The 14,896-nt window shown below is 32.9% G+C and overlaps 1 protein-coding gene across 1 annotated transcript; it reads right to left on the reverse strand.

Moving 5' to 3' along the window:
- Positions 1-7,865: 7,865 nt before the first annotated feature.
- Positions 7,866-13,961, reverse strand: LOC127714173 (uncharacterized). Its single transcript, XM_052220189.1, has 2 exons — positions 13,621-13,961; positions 7,866-9,868 (listed from the first exon to the last, which is right to left on the reverse strand). The coding sequence occupies exons 1-2, from the start codon at positions 13,915-13,917 to the stop codon at positions 9,260-9,262; spliced, it is 906 nt and encodes a 301-aa protein (XP_052076149.1). The 5' UTR covers positions 13,918-13,961; the 3' UTR covers positions 7,866-9,259.
- Between the last annotated feature and the right edge of the window lie 935 nt (positions 13,962-14,896).

Below are 14,896 nucleotides of genomic sequence, written 5' to 3' on the forward strand. Positions count from 1 at the left end.
CTAGGTACATCTTGGACATGATTGCGTATATCAGTACCTAACGAAGTATATATAATTACACATGCTCTTTTACAAAATCAAACTTAAACATGTTAAAGGTCTAACATGATTGACTCCGACAATTGTACTCAATCACTTCCTGTATAATGTTTACTGTCTAACTTCGTTATATAAAACTATCATGACTATTTTTACGGGATTTTTTCCTTCTCATGAGAATCCGTCGTCATACGCTAGAGAGAAAATTATTTGTATTAAGGCAACAGTAGTTTCCCGATCTTAACGTCTCAAAAAAACAATTAGGACGACCAGGTAAGAAGCAGAATCGGAGGTATTCGTAAAAACTCGCTATTCAGCGGGACCGGGTGCATGTTAATTTAGACACAGACATATCGTATCAGTCGTCCTCTTTGTGATGGTGACCGTAGACTTATGTAATGTCGATAATAATCTTTTTATAGATACCATAGATAAATTTTGTACGTCAGACGCGCGTTTCGTCTACAAAAGACTCATCAGTGACGCTTGAATCAAAAAAGATTTTAGGTGATCTACCGCTGTGGAAACACCCATTGTATACATCAGCCTTTTATTTTGTCCAAAACAATATTTACTCACTGAGCATTTATTAGATTTAATTTTTCAGAATACGTAACTAAATGCTCTAATATGTTAAATAGTGCCTATTGTTTTTCTTTTAACGTGTGAAAATATTTGTTCTTTTTTATGATTGGTTTTCGCTCCTTCTTTTTAAAGGGGGACGAAAGATACCAGAGGGACAGTCAAACTCATAGATCGAAAACAAACTGACAACGCCATGGCCAAAAATAAAAAGACAAACAGACAAATAATAGTACAGATGACACAACATAGAAAACTAAAGACTAAGCAACACGAACCCCACCAAAAACTGGGGGTGATCTCAGGTGCTCCGGAAGGGTAAGCAGATCCTGCTCCACATGTGACACCCGTCGTGTTGCTTATGTTATTACAAATCCGGTAAATAGTCTAATTCGGTAAGTCACATTCGTGAAAAGGGAAGGGTATTGTAGTTACGACATAAGGAACATATCCGATATCATCTGTGAAACGGTTATTCCATAACGGTCAACCAACTCGTGATGGCGTCCGTAAAATTTACGAAGGGATGATTTCAACTTCACCATTTGGAACTCTTGGCTTAAAAGCTTCCTTGTGAGCAGCAATCCTCTATCAAGGAAATCATGATAGGAAACACAAGCCCGGGAATATCTTATCAATTGGGAGAAATATACTCCGTATGCAGGCGCTGCTGGAATGTTGCTACATAGAAATGGAAAGTTCACAATTGGGAAGCTGAAATCATCTCTTTTGTCGTAAAGTTTTGTTTTCAACCGACCCTCATTGTCAATTTCTAGATGTAAGTCAAGATATGAGGCAGACTTAACTGTATCTGTAGTATCCTTTATCTCTAGTTCGATGGGATAGATTCGTTCAACATAGTCACCAAATTTTGTAATATTTAGTGAAAGAACATCATCTATATAGCGGGACGTAGAGTTAAAGGATATTGCTAACTTCTTATCTTTCTTCCTAAGAAGTTCCTGTATGAAATCAGCTTCATAATAATAAAGAAACAAGTCGGCAAGAAGAGGGGCACAATTGGTGCCCATTGGAATTCCGACAGTCTGTTGAAAAATACGTCCTCCAAACGTAACAAATATGTTGTCAATCAAGAAATCAAGCATCTTGATAATGTCAGTTTCAGAGAATTTTTTGTTTGAATCAGAGTGATTCTTTACAAAGTAGGATTTATCCCTCCCCAAGACAAGATACTTGTATCTACGTTCGCCATTCTTTTTAATGAAACAAAGTAATACCAACTCTTTCAATTTGTCTTTTAGTTTTAAAGTAGAGGCTTAGATTACAAATTTAACATTTCTTAAAAAATATAATATGAACCTTGAGTTTTGAAAAAAACCTCTAGATATGCATCATTTCATCCGCCTATTATTTCTTGTTATCTTCAAGTTGAAGAAAGTCCTGGTAATAACATTTGTGCAAATTCTATAAATTTTCTATTCACCTCAACTCAGACATACATCTATCATATTCTAAACAGAATGTTATTGGATGACATTTCAAATTATCTTAACACATTTTTTTCCATTCAAATGAACACTGTCAATTGTAGTTTAATAGTTAATTTAATTATTGAGACGACTTTCAAACAAATATGGTATCTAGATTAAATGGTGACTTCCACAGATCTAACTTTATCACTTGATATAGATATAAGAAGATGTGGTATGAGTGCCAATGAGACAACTCTCCATCCAAGTCAAAATTTATAAAAGTAAACCATTATAGGTCACAGTACGGTCTTCAACACGGAGCCTTGGCTCACACCAAACCGTAAGCTATAAAGGGCCCCAAAAATTACTAGTGTAAAAGCATTCAAACGGGAAAAACCAACGGTCTAATCTATATAAAAAAAAACTTCAAGTCTTCATATGAAAAGAAACCTTATGATATTACTTAAGACCATCACAGACGAGGCTCATAATTTAGTTCAGGTACTTGATGAGTGCGTGGGTATGAATTATTTTTATATCAACCGTCCTTTTTTTTTTAATCTCGACCAGTCAGTGAACCTTATAAAGGTACATTAAAAGAAGTTACACAAAGTCCATCATCAAGAATATACAAATCAAGGTAAAAACTGAGGGAAAAGCACTAATTCCTAACGAAAATTTTAAACTTTTAAATAAAATCCATGTAAGCATCGGATAAGACAATATTCAAAGACTTATGTCAAAAAAACAACCAAAAGACAAACAGAAATTTGCAAATACAACAAAAATCAGGTGCTTCGAAAGGTAAACTATAACTTAGTTCATTGATGGAATCAATACTTGTACAGGTATCGTACTTCCTGATAAAAAATGGTATTATTGGTTTTTTTTATTATACTTATTTGTAATCAGCTACACTTATGTCGTTATATGTAATTATGATTTTTGACGAATTCTGGTTTTTGTTTTCTTTTGTCTTTACCTCATTTCCTTTTGTTACTACAGCAGACCGTAATAATGTTATATATATAAGTGTATCTGTACTGTAATTTGGATTTGTCTAAAACTGACAAATAGTCAATAGTTTGACTATGCCAAGGTTTCCATTTTATTATAAATCAATTCCTAGTAAGACTTATAAGGTAGACTTTGCAAACAACAATCTCGTGAAATGTTTTGTCGAAATTACAACAAAATTAGTTCAATCCAATTATTGATAATTGTATTACGTTTTTATCTATTGAAAAAACGATGTAAAGAAATTATCACGAGTGAGTTCAGAAGAACTAAAATATTTGCAGATAAAACTAATAGTATGTCTCCATAAAATTTGAAAATGTCATTTTAGAGGCGACACATGTTAAAATGTACAAATGGACAATGTATAACCAATACAAGGTAATACATTTAAATAAACTCATCGTAGATACCAGGAATGAAATTTTGTAAACGGTTGAGCAATTACTATGTTATCAATCAACGGAATAAAGGGAATAATGTAAAATGATGCAATTGACATTACCTCTATCTATTTTAAGAAAATTTTCCAGAGGTTGGTGTCTGATTGGGAAATCTTACACTTTCTTTAAACAGAACGTGCTTCGTGCAATTTGTGGATAAAATTACATTTCAAGTGTTGTCATGTTTAAATTTTAAATTATTATTCTATGACAAAATACACATTACATTTAAAAAGTCAAAACTAAAGAAGTAATAATTGATAAACTATCATGACTTTTTTTACGGGATTTTTTCCTTCTCATGAGAATCCGTCGTCATACGCTAGAGAGAAAATTATTTGTATTAAGGCAACAGTAGTTTCCCGATCTTAACGTCTCAAAAAAACAATTAGGACGACCAGGTAAGAAGCAGAATCGGAGGTATTCGTAAAAACTCGCTATTCAGCGGGACCGGGTGCATGTTAATTTAGACACAGACATATCGTATCAGTCGTCCTCTTTGTGATGGTGACCGTAGACTTATGTAATGTCGATAATAATCTTTTTATAGATACCATAGATAAATTTTGTACGTCAGACGCGCGTTTCGTCTACAAAAGACTCATCAGTGACGCTTGAATCAAAAAAGATTTTAGGTGATCTACCGCTGTGGAAACACCCATTGTATACATCAGCCTTTTATTTTGTCCAAAACAATATTTACTCACTGAGCATTTATTAGATTTAATTTTTCAGAATACGTAACTAAATGCTCTAATATGTTAAATAGTGCCTATTGTTTTTCTTTTAACGTGTGAAAATATTTGTTCTTTTTTATGATTGGTTTTCGCTCCTTCTTTTTAAAGGGGGACGAAAGATACCAGAGGGACAGTCAAACTCATAGATCGAAAACAAACTGACAACGCCATGGCCAAAAATAAAAAGACAAACAGACAAATAATAGTACAGATGACACAACATAGAAAACTAAAGACTAAGCAACACGAACCCCACCAAAAACTGGGGGTGATCTCAGGTGCTCCGGAAGGGTAAGCAGATCCTGCTCCACATGTGGCACCCGTCGTGTTGCTTATGTTATTACAAATCCGGTAAATAGTCTAATTCGGTAAGTCACATTCGTGAAAAGGGAAGGGTATTGTAGTTACGACATAAGGAACATATCCGATATCATCTGTGAAACGGTTATTCCATAACGGTCAACCAACTCGTGATGGCGTCCGTAAAATTTACGAAGGGATGATTTCAACTTCACCATTTGGAACTCTTGGCTTAAAAGCTTCCTTGTGAGCAGCAATCCTCAATCAAGGAAATCATGATAGGAAACACAAGCCCGGGAATATCGTATCAATTAGGAGAAATATACTCCGTATGCAGGCGCTGCTGGAATGTTGCTACATAGAAATGGAAAGTTCACAATTGGGAAGCTGAAATCATCTCTTTTGTCGTAAAGTTTTGTTTTCAACCGACCCTCATTGTCAATTTCTAGATGTAAGTCAAGATATGAGGCAGACTTAACTGTATCTGTAGTATCCTTTATCTCTAGTTCGATGGGATAGATTCGTTCAACATAGTCACCAAATTTTGTAATATTTAGTGAAAGAACATCATCTATATAGCGGGACGTAGAGTTAAAGGATATTGCTAACTTCTTATCTTTCTTCCTAAGAAGTTCCTGTATGAAATCAGCTTCATAATAATAAAGAAACAAGTCGGCAAGAAGAGGGGCACAATTGGTGCCCATTGGAATTCCGACAGTCTGTTGAAAAATATGTCCTCCAAACGTAACAAATATGTTGTCAATCAAGAAATCAAGCATCTTGATAATGTCAGTTTCAGAGAATTTTTTGTTTGAATCAGAGTGATTCTTTACAAAGTAGGATTTATCCCTCCCCAAGACAAGATACTTGTATCTACGTTCGCCATTCTTTTTAATGAAACAAAGTAATACCAACTCTTTCAATTTGTCTTTTAGTTTTAAAGTAGAGGCTTAGATTACAAATTTAACATTTCTTAAAAAATATGATATGAACCTTGAGTTTTGAAAAAAACCTCTAGATATGCATCATTTCATCCGCCTATTATTTCTTGTTATCTTCAAGTTGAAGAAAGTCCTGGTAATAACATTTGTGCAAATTCTATAAATTTTCTATTCACCTCAACTTAGACATACATCTATCATATTCTAAACAGAATGTTATTGGATGACATTTCAAATTATCTTAACACATTTTTTTCCATTCAAATGAACACTGTCAATTGTAGTTTAAAGTAATTTAATTATTGAGACGACTTTCAAACAAATATGGTATCTAGATTAAATGGTGACTTCCACAGATCTAACTTTATCACTTGATATAGATATAAGAAGATGTGGTATGAGTGCCAATGAGACAACTCTCCATCCAAGTCAAAATTTATAAAAGTAAACCATTATAGGTCACAGTACGGTCTTCAACACGGAGCCTTGGCTCACACCGAACCGTAAGCTATAAAGGGCCCCAAAAATTACTAATGTAAAAGCATTCAAACGGGAAAAACCAACGGTCTAATCTATATAAAAAAAAACTTCAAGTCTTCATATGAAAAGAAACCTTATGATATTACTTAAGACCATCACAGACGAGGCTCATAATTTAGTTCAGGTACTTGATGAGTTCGTGGGTATGAATTATTTTTATATCAACCATCCCTCTTTTTTTAATCTCGACCAGTCAGTGAACCTTATAAAGGTACATTAAAAGAAGTTACACAAAGTCCATCATCAAGAATAAACAAATCAAGGTAAAAACTGAGGGAAAAGCACTAATTCCTAACGAAAATTTTAAACTTTTAAATAAAATCCATGTAAGCGTCGGATAAGACAATATTCAAAGACTTATGTCAAAAAAACGGAAAAAAACAACCAAAAGACAAACAAAAATTTGCAAATACAACAAAAATCAGGTGCTTCGAAAGGTAAACTATAACTTAGTTCATTGATGGAATCAATACTTGTACAGGTATCGTACTTCCTGATAAAAAATGGTATTATTGGTTTTTTTTATTATACTTATTTGTAATCAGCTACACTTATGTCGTTATATGTAATTATGATTTTTGACGAATTCTGGTTTTTGTTTTCTTTTGTCTTTACCTCATTTCCTTTTGTTACTACAGCAGACCGTAATAATGTTATATATATAAGTGTATCTGTACTGTAATTTGGATTTGTCTAAAACTGACAAATAGTCAATAGTTTGACTATGCCAAGGTTTCCATTTTATTATAAATCAATTCCTAGTAAGACTTATAAGGTAGACTTTGCAAACAACAATCTCGTGAAATGTTTTGTCGAAATTACAACAAAATTAGTTCAATCCAATTATTGATAATTGTATTACGTTTTTATCTATTGAAAAAACGATGTAAAGAAATTATCACGAGTGAGTTCAGAAGAACTAAAATATTTGCAGATAAAACTAATAGTATGTCTCCATAAAATTTGAAAATGTCATTTTAGAGGCGACACATGTTAAAATGTACAAATGGACAATGTATAACCAATACAAGGTAATACATTTAAATAAACTCATCGTAGATACCAGGAATGAAATTTTGTAAACGGTTGAGCAATTACTATGTTATCAATCAACGGAATAAAGGGAATAATGTAAAATGATGCAATTGACATTACCTCTATCTATTTTAAGAAAATTTTCCAGAGGTTGGTGTCTGATTGGGAAATCTTACACTTTCTTTAAACAGAACGTGCTTCGTGCAATTTGTGGATAAAATTACATTTCAAGTGTTGTCATGTTTAAATTTTAAATTATTATTCTATGACAAAATACACATTACATTTAAAAAGTCAAAACTAAAGAAGTAATAATTGATATTTACATGAGAGTTGTTATGAAATAGACACAGTTCATGACAAAATGTTTTGTCGGTATTCGCCCATGTCGTCTACGCTGTGTATTTGATGGTTTCAACTGTATGTTACCCTCTAGATGTCTTTTTTATTTTGTTTCAAATCATTACGAACTAAACAATAAAAAACATAGTTTTGATCAAATTGTGTTAACGTGTTGTAGCATGCTGGTTTCTTAAGTATTACTTGTAAGTTTTCCATTACAGCATTAAGATTCAAGATGAATATTTCTAAGTTAGATGTTTAATGTTAGGTAGAAAGAAATGTCAAATGAGGCCTTCGCACCCTGTTCGTTTCGTTTCCTTCGGATACTTTCAGTTTCGGTCATTGTGTAACTAGTTTTGGGTTTTTTCTCTTTGTTTGTCGATTAGACTATATGTTCCAAATCAAAGAAGATGAAAGTGATGAAAAGATCACATTTAGTCGCCAAGAAAAACAAAATAAAATTCTCATGATTCTAATTATTGAATGCAAAATTAAAAACAGTGTAAACAACAAACGAAATATGATATATGTACACAGTATATGAATAATTATAAATTGGAAATACTTGTACACACAAATGAATAAATACTTCCATAACTAATCTAAAATTATTGACGCTTTTGAAAGACACGCAATCGAACAGATAGTCTGCCGAAGTTTGTGAATTATTTATCATTTCACGAATCTGTCAAAGAATTGCAAAGTTTCAAAATAACTATATGGATTCTGTGACAAATGCATTTACTCTTTTCAACAAGTTCATCCAGTGTCTCCTTCTTTTAAAGATCACATTTCTGCGTTCGTTCCTAGGTAATCAAATAGTTAGTAGATAGATATAAGAAGATGTGGTATGAGTGCCAATGAGACAACTCTCCATTCAGGTCACAATTTGTAAAAGTAAACCATTATAGGTCAAAGTACGGCCTTCAACACGGAGCCTTGGCACACACCAAACAGCAAGCTATAAAGGGCCCCAAAAATGACTATTGTAAAACCATTCAAGTAAGAAAAAACAACAGTCTAATCTATATAAAAAAACAAAAAACACTCATGAAAAATATCAACAAACGACAACAATTGAACAACAGGTTTCTGGCTTAGGATAGGTGCAAACAAATACTGCGGGTTTAACGTTTTAACAGGCGCAAACCTTCACCCTAACCTGAAACAATAGTGTAACATCACAACATAGAAAGACACACTATAAAATATCAATTGAAATGGCTAAACTGAATCAAAAGACATATTAACAATAACAAGTAAACATACACTGAACGAATAAATTTGATCTATGACACAATGTAAATACAAAATTAATTTTAAAAAAGTGGGGTGAGATGTAAAAGTACACCCAATCTGATATATTTGTTTTCAACAGACCTTCATTCTCTTTTTCGAGATGAAAATCAAGACACGATGCAGACTTAACTCTATATGTTGTATCCTTCTTCTCCATTTCGGTGGTATAAATACGTTTAACATAATCCCCAAACTTAAAATTAATTAGTGAAAGAAAATCATCTATATATAAGTTAAATATAGGCAACAGTTTAAGTTAAATTATACTCATAACTTCTTTTCTTTCTTCCTATGAAGCTTATGTACGACGTCGGTTTCGTTAATGAGGTTTATCAAGATGTTTGGTACAAGCATCTTACAGATATAGCAAGGTTGAATAATTAACATAACGAAACCGGAGCATGTAAGTTGCACTCAACAAAATTATTCTTAAAATGTAAATGTGTATTCCAATTTCATGCAAACTGTAGAAATTAAAAGAGCCTTTTCTTTTTGTCACATCAACCGGCACATCATTTTATTTCGAACATTAATTATGAATCAAGGTAATCTTAAGAAAGTCCAATACCAGTGATGCCAATGTTTGCACAAATTGTGATAAAAACGAGAATATTACAGATATAACCCAAGTAACGATCGGTGTGGCAATGTGGACACTGACAAAGATCGCTGCTACTGTATTCGTTTCCTCTATACTTTTTGGTACAACAGCAGCAAAATGTAACTTGTTTCTCTTCTTCCTGATCGGCTTTCGGACTTTTTCCAGTTTGCGAAGTTTTTTGAGCTGACGTACTTTGATCATCTGTCGAACTTTGTGTACCTTGTGGACTTTGTGCCGTTGTTGAAGATGTGGATTGTTGAGTGGTTTGCTGATTGTTGATGTCTTTGGTTTGATGTTTTTCTATATCTGAACTTGCTCGATTCAGGGCAATATGGTGTTTCTTAAGGAAATGCGATCTTATAACAGTGAAAAATACAAACATTATATGTGATGCTAACGATAGCATTACAAGTATAAGGAGGTGAATATAAAATCGATTTGCGTCTCCAAAGCCTACTACTGCTCTCAACTGTGAAATATTTGCCATCATCAGCGACACGTCTGCTATGCTTTGTATGAAATTTTTACTCTCTGCAAAGCGATTTGAATTATTCTCTAACTAAAAAAAAAGATGTATGCGTTAATCGGTATTCTATTTTAGCATCTAATGTTTCAATGATCTAAATGTGTTTCTATTTGTTAATTAAATGCAAAAATAACTTGTTTAAAGCTTTCTATTTGTTTCATGTTATATATAAAACACCCAATAAATGAACATTAGAATTAATTAATAGCGTGCCTTTCTGGATTTTCCTTCATCAGGAACGCTCAAAACCAAACATTTAGAACTCAGGGATGTATAAGACCAACACGCATGATGAGCTATAAGACAAAAAAGGCATAAAGATAGCCGACTCTATCTAAGTTCAACTTTGCCTCAAAGAATTTTAACTTTTGGTTATATATAATTTTTTTTAAAAGTAATATAATAACAAAAATACTGAACTCCAAGAAAAATTAAAAACGGAAAGTCCAATATTAGATGAAAAGAATTAAAAGCTCAAACTCATCAATCGAATGGATAACAACTGTCATATTCCTGATTCGGTACAGTCATTTCCTTATGTATAAAATGGTAGGTCAAACCTGGTTAATAGCTATCTGAACCTCTCACTTGAATGACAGTCGCATAGAAAACCATTACATTGCCAACAATGTGTGACCAAAACAAGCAGACATATAATTTATCAACGGATAATTATTGTTTGTTATGAATTATGTCAGTACCAAAGCTATTATCTGAATTGATGATACCATCGGCGACAAACAGTTCATAAACATTGCTATCGACCAAGTGGTGGTCAATGAAAATAACACTTGGTTAATTTCAGGCGTCGAAAGCCCTTTTCTGGATTATCTTTATTAGAAAAATTGAAACACCAAAACTTGAAATCCAAGAGACATCATGATTCACAAGCCTTAAAGCCGTACGGATTTTCGTTTTTTTCAGTTAGCTTTCTGCATGGTCTTTCTTAGAAACAATCAAGAAAGCAAGAAAATACGTGTATGTCTCAAGCAGATTATTCTCTTCAAAAGCATTAGATTAAATTAATTTAGCTTTGTTTATACATATATACGTATGATTTTATCTCATAAAGAATATTTAAAAATGTAGAACCTTTAAAGATTCTGGTTTTGGTCGGGGAAACGATACATATGAAATTGGTATTACCGTTTGATTTATTTTCAAGCAATAAAAATAAACATTGCGTTTTAAATTGACATCGATAGTTAAGTATGATCGGATGGCAAATGTAGTTTTATGTCAGCTGAAACTCTTGTTAAAAAATACCAAAACCTATAGATCCTTTCTTGAAAGGCAATTAATAAACTATTTTCAGAAACAGACAATTGTAATAAGTATTGCCAGGTCCGCTTGTACATGATAGCCAAAACATATTGATTTACCAAATTCATATGTGATTATAAAGAGTTCAAACAACAAAATGAGTCTGATGAGACCTACATGTACTTTAGGAAATCGTCGATGTGACAATCCAATTGTAGTTTTTAAGACATTTGCTATCATTGAATATGTTTTTGTTTGTACGTACAAGTTGATTTTATTGATTTTCCTTTTTAACTGGTAGAAGTCCTTACTACAAATTTGACAGACCCATAATGTCATAACTTTTGCATTATAAATGGATGTTATTTTTAAAAAATTACCACATAAGTATTGTGTACTGTAGGAATTGCAAATATGTATTACCTACTTGCCATACAAAAAAGGACGTGAATGTATAAAAATAGATGTCACTTTGACAATGAGAAAACAAATACTGTAAAGTAAGCAATAAAAGTTCCTTCCATGACAAAATGTTTAAAGGGGCATTAGCTGTCAAATTCTGGTCACCGATTTGACTCAAATTTTCCTACTTGATTTATAACATAATAAAACATATTTATCAGCATTTCGTGTGTATCAAAGTCTAGACGCCATCTAACGAACCGTCTATGTGACTCCGAAGACTGCCGACGGTCATATTACCCAATATTAACATAAATATAGATATAAATAAATAGCAAACTCGTGCAATTGGATTTTTCTAGGTCTGTTTGATTTCATATTATGGATTAACTAGAGGCTCTAAAGAGCATGTGTCGCTCACCTTGGTCTATGTGCATATTCAACAAAGGACACTCTCCAACATTGTAGACGAGAACAGGATTTATGACAAAAATCTGTTTTGTTGATCTTGTATTCCTGATCAAATATTCTGTTTAGTGTCCCTTTTTCTTCTTTAGTTTTTGCTCAAAACACCAAAGAGGGTTAAAAAATCCTAATTAAAGGGCAATCCATCCTTCAAAGATTGACAGTCTACTAACCATATCGGCAAACTTGTTATTAGAACTTGCCTTGTTGGTCATTTTTTGTGATTTAAGTGTCTATTTATCTATTATAATTCTGAACATATAAGGCAAAACGCAAAATAATTGTAAAAATCGTCATCAAAGGGTAAAAGTTCCAGTAATGAGTCGTTGAACGATTTTTTCCATATCGTCTTAATTATAGATCATGTCTTGCTGATCATTTTTTCCGTATTTAAGTTTCTATTTATCTATCATCATTTTTAAAATATAAGGCTAAAACGCAAAAATTTGGTAAAAATCGTCATCAAAGTGCTAAATCTCTAATGAGAAGACTGAAGATTTTGGCCATGCAGACTTATTTGTTAAACTTGTCATGCTGATTATTTTTGAAATTTGAAGTTTTTCTCTATCTATTATAGTTTTCAAGATAACTGGCAAAAATAATCAAAAATGGTAACATTTGTCATTTAAGGGAAATAACCCCTATAAAAAGTCGTCTGATAGTTTTGACGTATATAGACAATTAGTACAGCTCATCATTCTGAACATTTTTGTCCCCTTTTCAAAATAATAGACAAAACATGCTTTTTACCCCTATGTTCTATTTTAAGCCATGTCAGCCATCTTGGTTGGCAGGCGGGGTCATCGGACACATTTTTTAAAATTAAAACCCCGATGATGATTGTGGCCAAGTTTGGTTAAATTTGGGCCAGTAGTTTCAGAAGAGAAGATTTTTGTTGCAAAAGTTAACGACGACGACGACGACGGACGACGACGGATGACGGAAGCCAATTGATGAGAAAAGGTCACTTGGCCTTTTAGGCCAGGTGAGCTAAAATATATGTTAATCATCGTTATTACCTGTATAAGAATGAGTTTTCGTTGATCGAATCAGTCAATCAAATGGATTGCCCTTGTTTCAATTTTAATGTTGACATTCTCATCTTTTTAATAACTTAACACGCCTAATTCATGCGTAACCCATCTCTAGCTAAGGGGTTAAATTAAAGGTCACATGAATATGGATTCATTGAAGTCGAATTAGTCACTTGCAAGGGAATAATTCATCATCTATATTTTTTAGCTTTTTTGAAAAAAATTGAACCAAACTGGTTGCTAAAAGCGAATTATTATTTGATCATTTCACTTTCATTAACAATTAAACAAAAACAAATCATACTTTAAACGTTCTTTAATATCTCGTAGCTAGTGCCCCATTTATAATGCAAAAGAAAAACCAACGGCCTGATTTATGGCCAAAAGCAATAAACAAAACGAAATACGACGTGCAGCAACCACCGACAACCATGGAGTTACGGGCTCTTCACTTGGTTAGGCGCATACTGAACTTCGTTTGGTCAGCCATGTATATTGGTTCTAAAGTGTCCTCATAACAAAGAATAGTGATGTAAGAGTACTTCATAAAAACAAATTGAAAAATTCAGACGTAAAGGACTTGACTGATCAGATCGTTCATATATAAATATTAATACTCACCATTTTCATGACATGTTTTGGTTCATTGACTCCTTGGATCGATATAATGTTCTTGTATTTTTGAATTGCGAATTTTATTTTTAATTTATATTGTTCAGCATCACTAATTTCCTGTTCAATTTGTTCGACAGCTGTTTCGGTTAGAATATTTTCGTCTAAATCTTCAAGCAATTTCATTTTCTTTTCTAGAGTTTCCAATACCGTTACAAGTTCCTGGACTCCTTTGTCTGCTGCGTTTGCCATCAGACTTGTGACGATTTGTCTGTGTCCTTCACGGGCTGCTGTTAGCTTATTCATGACTAACGGCAAAAGTGCCTTCAATAGTATGGATAGTACTCAGCTATGTACTAAAAAAAAATGCATGAACAGTTCTATTTCTATCTACTTAGAATTGTACATATGATAAAAAGTAAAATCACAAAAATACTGAACTCCGAGGAAAATTCAAAACGGAAAGTCCCTAATATAATGGCAAAATCAAAATCTCAAACACATCAAACGAATGGATAACAACTGTCATATTTCTGACGTGGTACAGGCATTTTCTTATGTAGAAAATGGAGGATTAATCTGGTTTTATAGCTAGCTTTATCTTTCACTTGTGTGACAGTCGTATAAAATTCCATTATATTGATAAGAACTTTGAAATTATAATGGTAACGTAAGTTGCATTCACTGAAGGAGTAGCTGCAAATCTATGGCAGGTTATAGTGGACTATCTATAATTTATGGCAGTATTACCTTTTTCCTTATGGGCAAGTTTGTTGTTATGTAAGTAATCCATAAAATTGATAATGGAAACGGGGAATGTGTCAAAGAGACAACAATCCGACCAAAGAGCAAAATACCAGCCCAAGGCCACCAAAAGGTCTTCCACAGCTAGATGTATTAGTTCAGAGAAAATGGACGTCACATTAAACTCCGAAACATTAAAATTAACAAAAATTTAAAAAAAAACCATATAAGACTAACAAAGGCTAAATGTTCTTGACTTCGGACACGTGCACAAATGCGGCGGTGTTAAACATGTTTTGTGATATCTAAATCCTCCTCCTATACCTCTAACCGGATTAATAACTTTCTAAATTGGGACATGTTATTGTTGACCACACCGGATGAAATCTAATGCTAAATGTATGTTTCCGTAATACTAAATAAAATGAGGCTGACCAATATCTACACTTACTACGTTCTCAATATTTTTTTTCAATTTTTTGTTAACCGTTATTTGAAACGATATTCTAAATAGATCGCAGATAAGCAATTTAAATGAGTC

This window comes from Mytilus californianus, unplaced genomic scaffold (assembly GCF_021869535.1).
Source record: "Mytilus californianus isolate M0D057914Y unplaced genomic scaffold, xbMytCali1.0.p SCAF_9, whole genome shotgun sequence".
Taxonomy (NCBI): domain Eukaryota; kingdom Metazoa; phylum Mollusca; class Bivalvia; order Mytilida; family Mytilidae; genus Mytilus; species Mytilus californianus.